General features: G+C 37.8%; 1 protein-coding gene across 1 annotated transcript in view; it reads right to left on the bottom strand.

Annotated features, from left to right (window-relative positions):
- The window catches only part of SLC39A8 (solute carrier family 39 member 8), a 67,988-nt gene that overhangs the window by 35,017 nt on the left and 12,798 nt on the right, over nt 1–20,173 (bottom strand). The window contains exons 2-5 of the mRNA XM_036410449.2: nt 10,332–10,494; nt 4,344–4,513; nt 943–1,065; nt 69–236 (exon numbers count right to left, since the gene is read on the bottom strand). Coding sequence (XP_036266342.1) covers nt 69–236; nt 943–1,065; nt 4,344–4,513; nt 10,332–10,494 — 624 coding nt within the window. The remainder of the gene's footprint in view (nt 1–68; nt 237–942; nt 1,066–4,343; nt 4,514–10,331; nt 10,495–20,173) is intronic.

Below are 20,173 nucleotides of genomic sequence, written 5' to 3'. Positions count from 1 at the left end.
CAGTATTCACAACAATCATCACATAATGTAAAGGATCAGTGGGTAAAAAGAAAATGGAATTACCATACCTGTAGAGATACCACACTGACATTATCAAAATGGATGTGTCCATTAGGCTCTGTGACAGCTGGGTTTGCATAGCATGTCACACCATTGATGGCAGGTAATGTTTTAGGTTGATGATTTTTTTCTGGAGAAGGACCAAAGTCTTCATTTCTAAAGTGGGCATGATCATTCTACATGGAAAAGTTAAAAAAGTAAAAAAGGGTTATAAGAAGAAAAAAGATAGCTCATATAAACAAGAAAATAGAGGTCTGTGCTTTTTATCCACAAGTGAGCATTGTTATGTCTATTCTGCATGTACCCTAACCTTTTTAGACTTTTTAAGATTTCTCTACCTTTTAGTGGTCATCATTTATCAGAGTCTGTTGTGTCTGTTTTCTCATATTGGAGTACATATGCCTTCTTATTCTGTTGACTATGAATAGAATACATCTGTTATTCAACATTAAGTTATTAGCCAAAACCGGTTTGGCTCAATGAATAGAATGTCGGCTTGGGGACTGAAAGGTTCCGGGTTCGATTCCAGTCAAGGGCATATACCTTGGTTGCAGGCATATCCCCAGTAGGGAGTGTGCAAGAGGCAGCTGATCAATGACTCTCTCTCAGCGATGTTTCTAACTCTATCTCTCTCTGTACAAAATCAATAAAATATATTTTTTAAAAATTAAATTATTAGTAGTAACTCCAAATTCTACAATATAAACCAAATGTGTCTCTTATACTTATCAATAGATTGACTCTTTTCTTTGTCCTCACATTCATAAATCTAATACATGAACAGTTCACGAAATTCTAAGAATAAAATTCCTCCCTTTATTCACCTTTATAAAGTAGCTTTGGCAGGTAAAATAGCAAAAGTTTTAAATAAAGTCCATTTACCTGACCATATGTCTTTAATAACATCTTAAGCATTCTTTCAAAAAAGAAAAGTAAATAAAAGCCACCAAATACAGCAACAGCCTTCTCAACATAGTTGTCAGTTTTAGGATTGAATCCAAATGCCTGGGGAGAGGGAAAAAAAAAGGCAATTCAAGTCAAACCAAGTAATACTACTTGATTTCTAGCAAATAATAACAACATTTCTCAGCTTTCAATTTTCACTGGAGTTCTATGCCCATCTTCACATACAGGCAATATTGAGAACTTAGCTGCCAAAATCACAAAACAAAAGTTCAAGTAAGCAAACTGTAAGAGATGTTTTAGAAATCTACTGACCAGAGGATGCTCCAGTAAATAAAACCCAGGTATCTTGTTTCTTAGCTCCAACATCTGCAGCAATATGTGCCTTGAAAGAGGAAACTTTAGTGGTAAAGAAGTAGCACTGAACCCCATAGCTGTAAGATAGCATTAGATCTAGGTAATAAAGACACCAGCAAATGAAACATTATTTGCTTTCTCTAAAAGAAATATATTTGTCTAACATATCCAGAGTCAAATATTTTTTTATTGATTTCAGAGAGGAAGAGAGAGAGAGAGGTAGAAACATCAATGATGAGAGAAATCATTGATTGTCTGCCTCCTGCAAGCCCTCCTCACCTCTCCACCCCCCCCCCCCCCAACTGGGGATCAAACCCGCAACCCAGGCATATGCCCTTGACCAGAATCCAACCTGGGACCTTTCATTCTGCAGGCTGAGCCAAACCAGCTAGGGCCAGAGTCAAATTTTTAAAGCAATATGGCAAGCCACTTAGATTATTGCTTTCCCTCAGGAGATCCTCTTGAACCTAGAGGATCCTAAAAAGACCTAATGATGCCGAAGCCGATTTGGCTCAGTGGTAGAGCATCGGTCTGTGGACTGAAAGGTCCCAGGTTTGATTCCAGTCAAGGGCATGTACCTTGGGTGTGGGCACATCCCTGGTAGGGGGTGTGCAAGAGGCAGCTGGTCGATGTTTCTCTCTCATCAACATTTCTAGCTCTCTATCTCTCTCCCTTCCTCTCTGTTAAAAATCAATAAAATACTATATATTTTTAAATAAATAAATAAAAAAGATCTAATGAAATTCAATGTTGAGAACTGGCTCAAGAATAAAGAAGAAATATTTAAGATTCCAGGTAGGCACACTCGTGGGCTCACACACACATGAGTATGAGAATTCATTGTTTAAAGGACATAGGACAAGAATTGGAGTTTGAAATTATAAAGAGTAAAGGTATTTCTAACAGACAAGAAGCATAAGCTTAGAATAAATAAAATAAGAGGAGAAAGCTTTACATCCCTCCAGACGTTGTAAATCTTCTTTCTGAAGAGCGACCAGAATAGAGAATGCCTTGGTTCTTGTTCTAAGCCTGCCTCTGGGAAGAGCTCACAACCACATCTTCATTTGATTGACCTCTCTATGCTTATTTATACAGTGCAAAAACTGACACAAAGACACCTACTCTACATATGTAACACAGAAGTTATAAAAATCAAATGAAGTAATAAAAAGGGAAAGAATTTTGTCAAAAAAAGTTATAACTATCTATGGAAATTTGAGGTAATATTACAAAGACAGATTATCGAATGTTTATATAATTTTCTTCTTATAGCCATAATTACTTAATTATCACCTGCAGGCAAAAGGACATCCAACAAATGCTGTTGAAGGAGTTTCTTATTTTCCTAAGACATTTCTTATGTGTTACTATATTTTCAATAAAATAAAAAAGCTCAAAAATCATAAATATTGAATCCCCACTCCATACACAGTATCAGTTTTTAAATTTAATTTGATCCAAATTTCAGGTAAGTTAATATATACACATATAACATTATATTATATGTTGCTACCTGATTGTATCTCTAGTTGAGAGGACCTTTCCAGTTCCTTTCTAGATTTAATGATAATATTATAATAAAAACAGTCATAAGTCTATGACTCTAAGAAAATCCCCAATTTCATATATAGCTGTGAAAATTAAAAGAAGCTTTCGTTATAATTTTCTAAAAATTATGAGATGAGAATAATACCCTGAACTACTATTACTCTTTGCTCAGGACTCGCCCACCCATCTTTGTTCTTTGTGTGTGCATTGGGGGTGGAGGAGATACAATCCATATACACATATATATATCCACGCACACACATACACACACACCCTAAGTGACCAGTCTACCATTCGACCAGTCGACCATTTGACTGGTTGCTATGACACGCATTGACCACCAGGGGAAAGACACTCAATGCAGGAGCTGCCCCCTAGTGGTCAGTGCGCACCCACAGTGGGTGTGCCACTCAGCTGACTGATAGGCTAGGCTCACAGCTGACGAGGGCAGCTGCAGCGGCATGAGTCTCTCTCGCCTCTGTGGCAGCACTACCTGAGTAGCAGGAGCTCAAAGCAGGATTGAGGAGCATCCAGCACCCAACCTGAACTCAGGCTCCTCCCTGGCCACGTGCTACTTTTTGCACTACTACATCCCTTGGGGGATATCAGACTGCCAGGTTTGGCCTGACCTCCATGGACTGAAACCAGCAGTCCAGCAACCCCTGAAAGATCCTGGATTGTGAGAGGGCACAGACCAGGCTGAAGGACCCCACTGATGCACAAATCTGTGCACCAGGTCTGTAGTGTGTATACATTTCCCTAGCTCCCTTTCTTCCTACTAATGTCTCTTTCTCTTTCCCCTCTCTTCCCTTTCAATTATTTTCCTTCCTCTTTCTTCCTTATACTGGCTGGCCATAATATAGATCTAAAATAAAACATATAGGTTATGTGTTGATTAACTGAATAGTGCTCTATTGTCAATGTCAGATCAATGATGCATCTATGAAAATGAAAAATAAGCTGCTGCTTATTGAATAAGAAGGAAAAAGGAGAAATTAATCATTGACCTCAATTGATTTTTTTCCACAATCAAAAGAAAATTAAAAGGTCTGTCAACCACACTCTTATTGATCCTCTGGTCTTCAGTAGCTATAGTAAATATATAAGAGAATTTTGTGGCATATCTTCAGTAAATTTCATATTGCATGCTCTTTAGGAAAATAAATAAATAAGTAAATAATGGAGGTATGTTGAGAAATTACATTTTCCAAATGCAGGATAGAATAAAATGTTAAGGCCTATCTGAGCACATCGTGGTGGCTGTTCTCCAGGAATATTAATTTTACCTCTGCCACTGACATTCCCTGAAGCTTGAGACAAGATATTTTCATTTGCTATGATTCTGCTCTTTTATTCAAAACACCATAAACCAGACCATAAAATTCTGTGAGAATCTTGGAGGTGTAAAATGTACAAAGTGCTAAAACATTTTAAAGAAACAATTATTCACAGAAACAGGTAGCTAACAGCCTTACCTCTGGAATAAGTTGGAAAATTGCATTTGAAAATAGAGTCCCAATAGCCAGCCCCACAAAATAGGTCAGAATCTTGGGGAAATAAGATTTCTTTATCAACGGAGTCAAAACCAATCCGAGGAGAGATGCCAGATTAATGATTGTCACTGATAGGAATCCATATCCCCATACTGTGAATAAGAGGGAAAAAGGAGAAATTAATCAGAGCCAAGGAGCCAAATGAAGTCTTCCTCTCCATTAAACCTGAAACACATTTCTTCTTTAAGAGCTTTAAACCAATTTCTTCTTGTAAGGAACAAAATCATCTCAACGAAAATTATATAGAAAATTGAGACAGCATAGCTTAATAAATATAAACAGAAACACTACCTATGCTTTCATCACTCTTAAGTCATCATTACGGGATCAAAGAATTGCATAGCTTGCAGAGAATCTGCTTAAGACCTAGAAGAGTGACAATCTGAGGTCCACAGGTTTCCAGCCACCTACTTCTATCTATTGGTCCATGGCCTAGTTAAACTCAGCCTTTCAGAGGAATATAGAGGTCATGTGGGTTCCAGGAGAAAGGTATGGTAGCTTTGCCTTGTGGCCCACACACACTGTGCACAAAGACAATGTGAAAGATTAGAAAGCTGCCTCTACATTGCCACTTTTTTGTCAAGAATACACTTTTAAATGGTGGGCCACTTTTCTCATGGACACTACCAGTTGAGTAGCATACCAACACGTAATGCTTAGTGTGTGTTCACCATGTGTCAGGCACTGTGTTCAGCGACTAACATGGATTAATTCATTCGATCCTCACAAAACCCTATGAAAAATTACATTTTCCATATGAGAAATTACATTTTCCAAATGCAGGATAGAATAAAATGTTAAGGCCTATCTGAGCACATCGTGGTGTGCTCAGATAGGCCTTATCTCTTTCATACAGTGGAAACCAAAGCATATGGAGTTCAAATGAGCTGACCAAGTTATGCAGATAGAAAATCCTGCAGATTTCAAACCCAGACAGTTTGTCTCCAGGACTCACATTGTTTTGCAATACGTTTCATTATTTCTGTGGAGGTAATTTAATTTTTAAGGAGCTACACTAAATATTTTATAATATGCTTATGATTTTAAAACTTTTCACCATTATTCTGGTTCAAGTGAGTCTATCTATACATAAGCAATTTTAGCAAATGTTTATGGAGCCTAGGATGTGAACATGATTCCTGCCAACAAGCAGCTTGGATCTTTTGCTTGGGGAGCTGAGAAATGTGAAGAAACACCCATGCACAAAGCAATATAAGGGAGCCTGTTCTGAGCACCAAATGAAAAGAACAGGTAATACATGTTACTTTGTCATCACAAGAATCATCACAGCACTAACCATGACTTCGTCGTCTCCACTTCCCTATCAGTTCAAGGTTCCCGGCTATGTCCATCTCATTGGACCTACAAAGGTCCACCTCATTCCCACTTATTATCTTATCACCTCAGACAGCAATATCTACTCTCCTCAGACTTTCCACATAGAGAAAGTTCTCAATCCCACATCTCCTCCACAATATGTCTATGTGTAGTTTGCCTTCATATGAATAGCTTTCTATCTCATCATTAGCCTACACTCATTCACTCATCCAATCAGTATTTATCATCTCATTGGGCAGACAAGATGCATACTTGTTGAAACTAAAATTAGAATGCAAAGATGTTGGTGAGTACCAAATGGAGGCAAAGCCACATGTACATGTTAAACGCATCACCTGCTCCTGAGAAATCCTGCTCCCCTACCCTAGCTCACTACCTTCTTAAATAACAAAAATGTTGGGATCTGTTCCAATTGCTCACTCTCCACCAGTCAACTCTATACATGATTGGTGACCAAACTATCAATTCTGCTTGAGATCTCTCACTCCAGCTTCTCCATCCTCATTACCGATACCTTGAGTTCAGGCCCTCATCTCTAACTCCTTCATCCAATGCATTATGACAGCTTTCTGTCTGCCCTTCCTCCTCTACTTGACATGAGCACCAGACTCATTATTCTGAAACACATCTCTGATCACCCATTTGACCCTGTTTGACCCTGCCCTTCACCAACTGAGTCCCATAGAGCCTCACTGGTGCTATTCACTCCCTTCTCAGCATGGCCTTTATGCAGACACAGTGTTTTCCAAATACAGAATTACCTTTACTTGTGGTTCTCTATCTGGAAATATGTTTCTATATTCATTGCCTAAGAAAATCACACCTCCTCTATAATGCTTCCCTAGCTCCTCTGGGCATCCGTGCCTTCCTTGTCAAGCTTCTTGTAGCTCTTTGAAGGTGACTGTGCCACTTACCATTTCTTGTGTGCAATAGTGATTTTTATCACTTACATAGAGCTATGTTATATTCACCATCACTGCCTAGAATGTTGCTTAGCAAATAACACACATTCCTTGAAAAATGAATTAATAAAGCCCATACTTCAAAATGCAGCCCATAACTCTGTCAAAAAATACCAATTCATCTGCTTATCCAATCTTTCCAACTTTCCTTAATATTGTGCAGATTTATCAGAACCATTTGGGGAACTCTGAGAGTGTGAATCATTACTCTGTCTAGGTAAACTACTTAGTTTCCTCTCTTTTCATTGTTAGTACATTATTGGGGGGCAGAGGGAGGAAAATCCATCATCCACTCAACTAGAACATCAAAGAGTGAATTAGAATAAAAATATTCTTTGGATCTCTCCATATACAAATAGGACTCCCTCTAATGATCTATTTCAGACTTTCTGACTCTTAGTGAATGTGGAAAATTTTTAATGCATTTCCAGGGAATATTGGTAACAATAGTTAACATTTATTGAATGCCAATGTGTATGAAAATTCTTTTAAAAACCACACTTATTTTTTTAATTTTTCTATTTCATATATATATATTTATTTTTACAGGAATAACATAAAGCCAGTTACACATAAGCTCCTGGAATACAGTCAAGTCTTCAATAAAGGTTATCATTCTTTTTTAAAGAATAGTAAGTAGACCAGCATATAAATTTTAGTTCCTTTAGCTCACTGTTGTACAGTGAAAGAACAACAGACTTAGGAGCCCTGGACTTGCATCCTTTCTCAGGTACTGTACCTAAAGAAAGCCTGTAATCTCAGTGATTGAGCATCACCTTTAAACCAAGAGATCACAGTTCAATTCCTGGTCAGGGTACATGCCCGAATTATGAGCTCAATCCCCAGTAGGACTTGTGCAGGAGGCAGCCAATCAATGATTTTCTCTCATCATTGATGTTTCTATCTCTCTTTCCTTCTTGCTTCCTCTCTGAAATCAATAAAAATATTTTAAATAAATAAATAAATAAATAAATAAATAAATAAATAAATAAAATGACATATTTCCAGCCTCAACCTATTTTCTGAGCTCTAAATGTTTGTATCCCTCTGCCTACTGGATATCTCTCCTTGTTGGTCGACATCAATGCCTCACACTGACCATATCTAAAGCCATACTCTTGATTCTCACTGCTGACTTCCTTTATAACAAACTACTGTTTCCCAGTCTTCATCCTGGAAAATGGCACAGCCATCTATCTACTTTCAAGGACTTAAACTTTGGTTATCATTCCCTCCTCCACATCCAAACCATTTTAGCACAGTCTCTGAAATCCACCCTGAATCTCATCACTTCTCCTCACTCCTACTTCTCCCACCTTAGCCCCAGGCCCCATCTTCCTGAATACCAATCCCTGACAACAGCCTCCTGACCAGTCTCCATGCTTCTACTCTTCCCCCATTACCAGCTCTCCCTCAAACTGCAGGTAGAACCATCTTTTACAAATCCAAGTAAAATCATGTCCTTCTCCTGTTTAGAATCCTACAGTGTCTTCATAGCACATTCAGAATAAAATCCAACCAATTTACTGTACACAGCAAGGCCTCTGACTCCCCCTCCTTCTGTCCTCCCTCCTGCTCACTATGCTCCAGACGCAAAGACATTCTTGCTGATCCTCACACATGCCAAGCACATTTCCAAGCTTATGCTGACTATTCTCTTGACCTTGCACGCTCTTTCCCCAAAGATCTTGCCATGGCCCTCTCCTCCATCCCTAGTCAGAATTCAGTTCAAATGTAATCTCATCAGAAATGCCTCCTTTTTTTTTTCTCATCTAAATTCACATATACCCACCATCTCCTTTTATTGCGACCTACTTTATTTTCTGCAAAGCACTTATCCCTCTGAAATCATAGCATTTATTTGCTTGTTTGTGTAAATGTTTATTATGTTACTTCTCTACTATATTTTAAGCCCTAAGAGGGCAGGATTTTTTGCTTCTTGCTTATGACTGAATCCTCAGTACACAGAACAGTGCCTGCCATGTCAATCAATAAACATTTATTGAATTGAACAAATAAACAAAACAATGAGAATTAAAATATCATGTGGGGCAGGGCAACAATTTGGGAACACTAGGAAATAGCACACAGCTAATAAACAGACCCCCTGAACAATTGGTTTATCTCATTTGTGAAAGAATCCTTCATATTTAAGTATTTGAACTATATTATATAATAAACAAGCACTTTATTGTGCTTGTTTATTATATAATATAGTGTATATATTATAAATGTAATAACAGATTACATTTTAAAATTTCTTTGCAACAGATTATTCCTTTAAAATACTTTATCTGTGATAATGCCATTATAGCTGCTTAAAACAGCTGTTGGTATTTTCTTTCATTAATGAAAAGTATCTATACTAATAAAAGCCTAGGTGGTCCTCGTGATCTCACGCATGCCCTCATGTCATCACAAGGTGGCTGCCACAAGATGGCCACCACAAGATGGCTGGCAGGGGAGGGAAGTTGTGGGCCATCAGGCCAGCAGGGGAGGGTCATTGGGGGCAACCAGCCTAGTGGGGGAGGGCAGTTGGGGGCAACCAGGCTGGCAGGAGAGGGCAGTTGGGCGCAATCAGGCCAGCAATGGAAGGTGGTTGGGGGTGATCAGGCTGGCAGGCAAAAGTGGTTAGGGGCAATCAGGCAGGAAGGCGAGCAGTTAGGAGCCAGTGACCCCGGATTGTGAGAGGGATATCCAAGAGGTCCAGATTGGAGGTGGTGCAGGCTGGGCTGAGGGACACCCCCCTCCCCCACCAATGCACAAATTTCATGCACCAAGCATCTAGTCTATATATATATATATATATATATATATATATATATATATATATGCCTAAGCAACTGGTTGACCATGTACTGATCACCAGGGGGCAGATGTTCAATGCACAGGCATGGAAACATGGAACAGTCTGATGAATCTCAGAGGGAAAGGGGAAGTGGGGAGGACTGGAAAAGATTAACCAAATATCTTATATGCATACTAGAGGCCGGTACATGGATTTGTGCACCAGTGGGTTCCTTGGCTTGGCCTGCAGGGCCTTGTCGAAACTGGCGGTCTGACATCCCCCAAAAGGTTCCGGATTACGAAAGGGTGCAAGCCAGGTCAAGGGACTCCACCAGTGCACGAATCTGTGCACCAGGACTCTCATAGTGGTGATAATTCAGTACTTTAAGATTTAATCTAGAGACACTAGTTCTGTAGTGGTTCTCTATAACATTTCCTGTACTGACATTTACAGATAAATTTACAGGGTTTTTAATACTATCTAAAAGCACAATTCGATGGAAATTAACTGATCAATTTTGAGCTAGGTAGTTAATATATAATTCAATGTATATAGCATAAAACATATCTTTAAAATCAAGCATTGGATTTTATAAAGTTTTTACATGGTATCAGGTATAATTTTCACTCCACAAATAGAAGAGTAAAACTTATGAAGTTTAAATGAGCTCTAATTATTCTTATTCTACATACTTCCAGAATACACGTACTTTACCAGGCGATTCTATGTAGATTAATAGAAGCAGAAAAGAAAGCGTGTTAATATCATTTCAGACAACCCCATAAACCTTTCAAATAAATGGGGGACAAGCTTCCAACAGACCTTCAGAAAGACTTGGTTTTGAATCATGTTTGGGGCGCTCATCACAGGGATGGAAGTTCAGTTGCTGTAGGACTGCTGGACAGATGACAGAGAAGTTCGAGCTGGTGATCTGGGTAGCATTTGAAAAGCCATGAAGGGAAAAGATCTCTTCAGCTGACAAACACTGAAATAGAAGAAACAAAGTAAACATATGCATGTTAATTTACAATAATAAAAGCACTCAAAGACACTACAAAGAGACACAGAATATTTCTTCTAGACACACAGCACTAACTCTTTATACAAAAGCCCACTACAGAAATGTACAGACCCCTAAAATTGTAAAATAGCCCACACCTCTTTTAACCTAGAAACCATAAAAATAGCCAAAACTTCTTGATTAACAGTCTACCTATAGCAGCCTAAAAGGTGAGAACTGGTTTGAAGGTTTCCAAGTACTTTAATCAAAAGGGCTTTAAGGTGATTCAATATTCTCTCTGTTTATCTTCAGCTGGAATGAGTATTTTGTCTGAGCTATTGGAGTGGCTCTCTATAACATTTCCTGTAGACCAAGAGCAGGCTCACTTACAGTTTCACAATTATAATAAAAAGTATCCATTCTCCTAAATAGCAATAATAGTGCCATCACATAAAAGTTGTTTTAAAATATGTCTTTAGCACAAATGGTTGTTTGCTAAAACATGTATCATTTTGTTCAATGATGGTAGATAACTTTTCCATTTAATATAAAGTTTTGAAATAGTGATGTGCTGTCTAGAAATTCATTAACTATTAATGAGAAATAGAATCTTCATTAGAAGTGAATTCTCTGTAAAAAAAATAATAATAACTTTTTAAAGGTATCACTCTTGGGCAAAATTTAACTAAACCATTTTCTATATACTCACATTATTAAGAAGAATATAAAAGAAATTAAATGAGTTACTATTGCTAGTAAGTGTTATAAGAATTATAGAGTGTGAAAACATCTATTCACTCAAACAGAAGTCTGTTTTTAATAAGTGCAACTGAGAACATTTCTTTGCATACTTCAGCCAATATATCTATTTTCTTTTCCTTTTTCTTTTTTCCTGCTGAGATCTTAACTTTGTAAAATGGACTGAATTAAATCCTCCTAGATTTCATATAATGAAGCCTTACCTTCTAATGTGGTGATTTTTGGAGGTAATTAGGGTTAGATAAAGTCATGAAGGTGAGGCCCTGCTCCAATCAGATTAGAAGATTTATTAGCATATAAAGTCACAGAGGGAGGATATAGCAAGAAACTAATCATCTACAATCCAAGGAGAGAGCTCTAAACAGAAACCAAACCTCTGTCACTTCTAACAGTTTCCAGAACTGTGAGAAAATGAACTTCTATTGTTTAAGCCACCCAGTTAATAGTATTTTGTTATAGCAACCTGTGCTATAACAAAATAGTCATACGGATGTGAAGTACAACACAGGGAGTATAGTCAGTAATTTGTCGTAGCTACACACTGTGTTAGGGGAGTGCTAGACGTATTAGGGGGATCACTTTGTAAGCTATGTAAATGTCTTAACCACTAATACACTATAATTGATATTAAGAACTCAAAAGTTTTTGTTCCATAAGTGCTGTAACTTTATTCACAAAAGGAACAGTGAAGCTAAAACTGTAAAATTTTTATGAAAGGAGATCACTACTGGTTTTGAAGGAAAGATAAAATAAAATAAAATAAATATCAAATACACCAAGATGTTTGGAGTTGTCAAAAGCTAAGAGTACAACTGCCTTAAAATATATATATACATTTAGACCGCTCTTTTTTTCAAGTGTAAGTAGATGCATACAGCCGTTTCTTATTCAACTCATGCTTTCTTTGGGTTCATGACAATGACAGCTGTGTGTCATTCCCCAGAAGAGAAGACAGTACACTCAGTGCTCTGTTAACAGTCTTCCCTTCAGTGAGAAGAGGGGATAATAAACTAATGAAGGGAGAAAATAGCTTGTTAGCCAACTGGGGGAGAAAAAGTGAGTATAGTCTATTCATTACCATGAAACTACACGGAAGCATAATTGCTAGGCTCAAAAATTACAAAGTCCTTGAGTTCCAACTGCCCACTGCAGGATTCCAGGAATGAATAGGTGCAGCAGTACAAACACAGAGCAGCACTGTGTCCCTGCAGGGAAGTCTTCCCCTACGTGGACATCAGGTTCCTCCAACTATAAAACAAGAGGAAAGGGGGAGGTTGCCAATGGGTAATTTCCAAAGCCTTCTCGGAATTACTATTCTAAGGTGTCCTAAAACTTAATGACTGTCAAGCAGTTCTTTTCAGACTCCTATTGTGACCTGTGAGTGGGTCAGGAGGTTCACTTACAGTCAGCATCTTGAAGGAGTAAAAAGCAACATAATAGAAACCACAGAGTGTACCACACACAACTAGGATAAGTGTTGCTGGATCAAATTGTACTTCAGCTACACATTATACAAACCATGCACATGTACATGGGAGCACAATGCCAAGTTTATTTTGTACCAGCTGTGTGAAAGGGTAAAGGCATTAAAAAGTACAAACTGGCAGTTACAAAATAGTCATACGGATGTGAAGTACAACACAGGGAGTATAGTCAGTAATTTGTCGGAGCTACACACTGTGTTAGGGGAGTGCTAGACGTATTAGGGGGATCACTTTGTAAGCTATGTAAATGTCTTAACCACTTTACTGTACCCCTGAAACTAATATACTAATGAATGTCAACTGTAAGTGAAGATATTTGTAATTCTTTTAATTCCAAAAAAAAATCATTTTTACTATAAGTGACAGGCAAATATTTGAAAAGCACTTCCCTTAAGGATTCTCAAATGGCATCCTTAAACACACTCTCCTATATACAGTTAGAATAAAAGATAATCAAAGGAATAAATAATCAATACCATAATATAAGGTAGCTTAGCATCTTGATGATATGTGTAGCATCTGTGTGGAGATTTTGGTTGGCAGGCACTCAGGGATAATAATACTGACAGTGGCAAATGCCCAATCTCAAAAAAGAGTAAATAGGTGGAGAGATGACAGAATTTCAGATCTTGTCTTATGTTATGAGAACGGGGATAGATAATTGAGAGATACTATCAGTATGACAAAACAAAAATAAGGGTGGTCCTGATTTATTTAAAATAGCTATCTGCCAGCAACTAAAATGCAAATAATTTTATATAGCAGCCTAATTTGGCTTTAAATAACTTTGACTTTATTTCATTTTTATATATTCTTATCCTTTGACTACCTTCACCGATTTCTCCCAGCCTCTACCTCCCACCTCTGGCAACACAAATCTGCTATCATATCTATGAGCTTGGTTTTGTTTTGTTTTATATTCTACATATAAGAGAGATCACATGGTATTTGTCTTTTCCTGTCTTATTTCACTTAGCATAATGTAGTCAAGATCTACCCATGCTATCACAAATGGTATGATTTCTGTCTTCTTGATGGCTAATATTCCACTGTATATATGTACCACCTCCTCTTCCTCCATTCATCCATCAGTGGACACGTAGGTTGCTTTCTTATCTTGGCAATTGTAAGTAATACTATACTGAACATGAGGGCTCATATACCTTTTTGAGTTGGTGTTTTTGTTTTCTTCAGATAAATATCCAGAAATGGAATTGCTGAATATGTGGTAGTTTGATTTTTTTTATTTTTTGAGGAAACTTCATTCTCTTTCCATAGTGACTGCACCAATTTACATTCCCACCAATAGTGCACAGGGTTCCCTTTACTCCCACATCCTCACCAACATTTGCTTTCTTGTCTTTCTGATGATAGCCACTGTGTGAGGTGATATCTCACTCTGGTTTTGATTTGCATTTCCTGGTGATTAATGATTTGAACAACTTTTCATGTGCCTGTTAGCCATCTGTGTGTCTTCTTCAGAAAATGTCTAGTCACATCCTCTGCTCATTTTTTAATCGAACTATTTGGTGGTTGCCTTTGCTGTGCAGAAGCTTTTGGCTTTGATGTGTCCCCTTTTTTCTGTTGTTGCTTTTGCTTTTAGTGTCATATTCAAAAATTATTGCCAAGACCTATGTCAAGGAGCTTACTACCTAGGTTTTCTTCTAGGAATTTTATGGTTTCTGCTCTTAACATTCAAATATTTAATCCATTCTGAGTTAATTTGGGGGTATGGTGTAAGACAGTGGTCAAGTGTGATTCTTTTGCATGTAGCTGAGCAGTTTTTCAAACACCATTTATTAAAGAAAGTGTCTTTTCTCCATTGTATATTCTTGACTCCTTTATTATAAATCAATTGACCATATATGTATGGTTTCATTTCTGGGCTTTCTATTCTGTTCCATTGACCTCTGTGTCTGTCATTATGCCAATGCCACACTGTATTTAATTACTACAGCTTTATAATATAGTCTAAAGACAGGAACGTGATGCCTCTGGCTTTGTTCTTTCTCAAAATTCTTTTGGCTGTTCAGGGGTTTTGTGGTTCTCTACAAATTTTAGGATTAGATTTATATTTCTGTAAAAAATGACATTGAAACTTTAATAGGGAGTGTATTGAATCTATAGATTGTTTTGGGTAGGAAGAACATTTTTAACAATATTGATTCTTCCAATCCATAAGCACAGAATATCTTGCATTTATTTGTGTTTTCTTCAGTTTCTCTTATTAATGTCTTGTAGTTTTAAATATATAGGTCTTTCTCCTCCTTTATTAAATTTATCCCTAGGTACTTTATTCTTTTTAATGCAATTGTAAGTAGAATTATTATCTTAATTTCTTTCTCTGATAGTTTTTTATTAGTGTGCAGAAATGCAGCAGATTTTGTGTATTTCTTTTAATTATGCTTTGATTTAACAAAGTTGAACTTGAAACAAAGAAAGCAGCTGTCTAAGAAAGGGCAGTGTTGTCCTGACCGGTTTGGCCCACGGTCAGCCTGTGGTCTGAAGAGTTGCTGGTTCAATTCCTGGTCAAGAGTACATACCTCGGTTGCATGCTTGACCCCCAGGCCCGGTCGGTCGGGGTGTGAACAGGACAGGAGGTAATCAATGTGTGTGTGTGTGTGTGTGTGTGTGTGTGTGTGTATATATATATATATATCCCCACCTTCTCCTTCCCCTCTATTCTCTCACTAAAAAAAAAAAAAAATTGCAGTGATCCCCAGAGCAGGTACACAGAGCAGGATGACAGTCAGAGTTGTGAGAGCAATAAAACCAGTAGAACTACTAAGGAAGTTCAAACATCCTCTCAAACACACCCCATTCACCTCCAAAACAAACAATGAATATATTTTTTAACTAGTGGGATTCACAGTACTCAGGAAACAACTCAGAGTGATTAGCCAGAATAGTATGTGCCTTAAAAGAAATTTCATAAGCTTTCAACATCTTCCAATTCACACACTGAGCTTTTCTTCTATGTGTTTTTACAACACTGCTGTTCTCAAGAGTGTGCTTGATGTTTTTCTAGCCTCTTGAAGTTTGTGCTATCAGAGGCAAACTCCCTTGATGCCCTAATGATCAGTGGGTTGACTTTTTCCTAAAGACATTCATTAGTCTTTTGTCACAATAAGGTGATCTCAAATGGGCCTGATATAAACAACAAACCAAAGGAAAGTTGTAGAACCCTATCATAAATGAGATCTCAGATTCTATTCAAAATCATTTTCCCAAATAGCTCCACACCTTTCTTCTGCTGCTTTCCCTGCTCCTTCTTCCTCACCTGTTCTAACTAGTCAACAGTTTGAGGGGTTGGGGTTTTGTTTGTTTTTCTTCTTCCCAGACATACTTTAGTGGGAATGAAGAAGGCTGGTACAAGGAGGGGAGGGAAAGGTAATAGTTGAATGATTACAGCAAGTTCCACACTCAACATTTTTACACAGTTTGAATCTGCTTATCTTAATAAATACCAAGGCATTAGGCAAGATTTAAAATTGAATAGCTTAGATAATGACACAGACTCTCTACTTAACTAAACTTTAATCATGCTCTCTAAGCTTCAGCCTCATGTCTGTCCCAGTGGGGCCTGCATTGCCCAATTTTAACAAGAATCCTGCTAAGTCAGTTTAGAGAGCATCCCCCATCTCTGATATCTGATCAGGCCTGCCTTCAGCAAATATCTGGTTGGGTCTGTTTAACCAAATTCTCCCACCTCTGGTGCTCTGTCTCAGGAATGTTCCATGCACTCCCCCACCCTGCTTTGTGTTGTATCCAAAATTGAGCACAGCTCTAGACTGAGGCCCCTTTCCCCTTACTGCAAAGTTCTTAAATAAAATTTGTTTTTATGGCCCTCACTACTGTTAGGCTCTGGTTTTCCTCAACAACACCAAGTATAATAACCATGTAATTAATTATATTATGTATCACATAAATTCTTCCCTTCTCTCAATAAGTATTTATTGAATCATGAAAGTCTGGGTAGAATATTGATGGGAGAAGTGGGAAGTGGGGGGAGCTTGAAGATGACCCCCAAGAAAGAAATAGAGTGGTCCTCCCTTTCCCACAGGGGATACGTTCCAAGACCCCAGTAGATGCCTAAAACCTCAGATACTACCGAACTTTACAGATAGACTATGATTTTTCCATACATACACACCTATGATAAAGCTTAATTTATAAATTAGGCACAGTAAGAGATTAACAACAGCTGATAATAAAATAGAACAATTTATAACAGTATACTGCAATAAAAGTTATGGAAATGTGGTCTCTCTCAGCAAATTAGCACAATTTCTTTTTCCTTCTTCACAATTTCACAGACAGAAGATTCATTCTTACAGGACATGTTAGCAACCTCAGCATACAGTTCTTATCTAAATCAAAAACTCTTACTTTTTCATTTAAACAAATCACTTTGCAGCTTCTCTTAGCATATCTGTCCTGCCAGCATCACAACTCTTGCACTTTGGAGGCATTGAATAAAATAGAAGTTCTGTGAATATAGGCACTTTGACACCAGGGCAGTTGATCTGATGACTGAGAAGGCTACTAGGTAACTACTGGACAAAGAGCATAGGCAGCCTAGATATATAGATATGCCGGACAAAATGAAGGAAACCAAAGTTTTGCCACCCCAAAAACTGTGCCTTTTGGCACATTGATTTTAAGCTGGTTATTAAGAAACAAAAAACGTAGAAAGAATCTTTCACCTTCCCCTTTTCCTACCAAAGAGAATCAGATAGATAGGCCTGCTCCAGTAATAAAGTCTTAGGATGTTTGCCTTAGCCTAACTTGAGTTGAGTATGGTGCTTGGGAGGGCTTTGGAGAAGGGGCTGATGGCCAGATCAACCTGTATCCACTGTTTCTGGGTTACCATGTGTGTTCCATTCTTCCTCAATTACCTGTCAATCAATAACTTTCACTTCTCTTTGTCCAAAATTATATATATATATATATATATATATATATATATATATATACACACACACTCAAGTTTCCCTCACTATCTTTGCAATTTTATGCTATATCAATTCCTCGTGTGTAGTAATAAAAATTTATTTTCTTCTGTTAATCTGCTAATGTTGTTTGAATTAGCCCAGCAAGACAAAGGAAATGTATTACCCGTATACAGTACAGTAGTTCGGTAGTTGTCAACACAAACCAGACAAACTAAATCCTACAGTATCAAGAATTTACTCATTTATTCAATGACAATCATGTCATCATCTTCTGGAACATCATCATAACAATCCAATTCCTGAATTTCCCAGTGAATTTCTTGTGACTCCATTTCTTTCAGAATCAGTGGACCAAATCTCTCATGTTTAGCAATAGCACTGTCTTTAAATGAGTACTTCTTGTCAAGGTAGCCTGCTCGCAGTGCATTTGCAATGCAACTGTTAGAAGGTGGAAGTAAAAGCACTTCTTTTAGTCCTCACAAATGGGAGATTCATTTCCTGGATGGGACAGAGATTTCACCATGCTACTCAAGATGGTACACAATATAAAACTTACAAATTGTTTATTTCTGGACTTTTCCACTTAATATTTTTGGACCGTTGTTGCCCATGGGTAATTGACACTGTGGATAATGGGGACTACTGCAGTACAAAGGTAATTGAGTCATAACACTTGTCATCAAGAAACCTAAATAATTGTGGCAGAAATAAATCATATACAACAATACCTATAAAACTGGAGAGAAAGTGATAAATTCACAGGAAGCCTAATAGTAAAGAACTATGAGGGCTCATAAAAGGAAGAAATAAAAATCAGAGGAAACAGTCAAAAACTATTCTGAGGTTAAAACTCTGAGGAAATGGCAAGAGGATGTTGTTACTGGTGTGCGTAAGGAGGCCAGTCAGAGAAACATGAAGGATGGGGGTCAGTTTGGTTTTAGACATTTTACACCAGATGGAAATGATGAGTGAGCTTTCTCTGAGAAAGGTAGAGGCTAGACATAAGGAGGTGAGCAGACAACAGCTGAGTAGGAGTGAAGATACCATCGAGAGAGAGTATAGAAATAAGAAGGAAGCTTTAGGAATATACATATATAGGGTGGGACCTCCTGTGTGGTCTAAGTGGGGCAGACCAGGGAACAAATGACCCAGCTCTACCCTGGTTCCCCGAAAATAAGACAGTGTCTTATATTAATTTTTGCTCCCAAAGATGCCCTAGGTCTTATTTTCAGGGAATGTCTTATTTTTCCATGAAGAAGAATATGATACACATTTATTGTTAAATGAAAATAAAGGAAATTTATTACCTGTATACGGTACGGTAGTACTGTAGTTGTCAACACAAACCAAACTGTGAATCCTACATTTATTCAATGACAATCATGTCATCATCTTCTGGAACATCATCATAACAATCCAATTCCTGAATTTCCTGGTGAATTTCTTGTGACTCCATTTCTTTCAGAATCAGTGGACCAAATCTCTCATGTTTAGCAATAGCACTGTCTTTAAATGAGTACTTCTTGTTAAGGTAGCCTGCTCGCAGTGCATTTGCAATGCAACTATCAGTGATTTTCTCCGATGAATTCTTCACCCAAGTCACAATTTCTTGCAGTTTAGGTTTCACAAAGTTTCTGAGACAGAGCCTGGGGGGGGGGGGGGGGGGGGGGGGGGCTTATTTTCGGGGGATACCTTATATTTCATTCAGAAGGAAACCTGTAAGTAGGTCTTATTTTCGGAGGATGTCTTATTTTCGGGGAAACACGGTATCTATTCTGGTAGAGCTAGTGGAGAAGCCTTTTCTACTAGGATTGCTATGAGTTCGGGATCTCCTTAGTCCACTTTTTTCTACCATGTGAAAGAAGGTGAACTATAAGTACAGGAAAGACAGGGTTCCAATACCATCACTCATCCTCCAGATCCAGTTGTGCTTAAAGCTGATTCTGCCCTTAAGTCTTCTGTTAGTTATTGAAACAATGAATTCTCTTTTTGACTTATACTAATTAGGTTGTTTCTCATTCAAATGAAAGAGTCCTGAATGATATATAAAGTAATTATTTAAAATACTTTTTAAAAATTTAATGATTTCAGGGAGGAAGGGAGAGGGAGAAAGAGATCAAAACATAAATGATAAGAGAGAATCATTGATTGGCTGTCTCCTGCATACCCTACACTGGGGATGGAGCCCGCCACCCTGGCATGTGCTCTGACCAGGAACCTCCTGGTTTATAGGTCTATGCTCAATCACTGATCTCTGGGATAGGTATTAGTCTCTGGTAGGTGCTGAGACTAAGATATGGTTCCATCTTCAATTAGCTCATCAGTCAGTAGATAAAATATAAAGATAAAACAGGTAACTATGATACAATACAATAAGTAAAATAATAAAGAGATGTGCAAAGTGTTGTGAGAGGGAAAGGTCAGGGGAGGTTTCCTGGAGAGGAGATATGTATGCTGAGTTTAAAA

Source organism: Pipistrellus kuhlii, unplaced genomic scaffold (assembly GCF_014108245.1).
Source record: "Pipistrellus kuhlii isolate mPipKuh1 unplaced genomic scaffold, mPipKuh1.p scaffold_m20_p_1, whole genome shotgun sequence".
NCBI classification, from domain to species: domain Eukaryota; kingdom Metazoa; phylum Chordata; class Mammalia; order Chiroptera; family Vespertilionidae; genus Pipistrellus; species Pipistrellus kuhlii.
The sequence above is the reverse complement of the archived record's forward strand: the minus strand, read 5'-3'. Positions and strand labels throughout refer to the sequence as shown.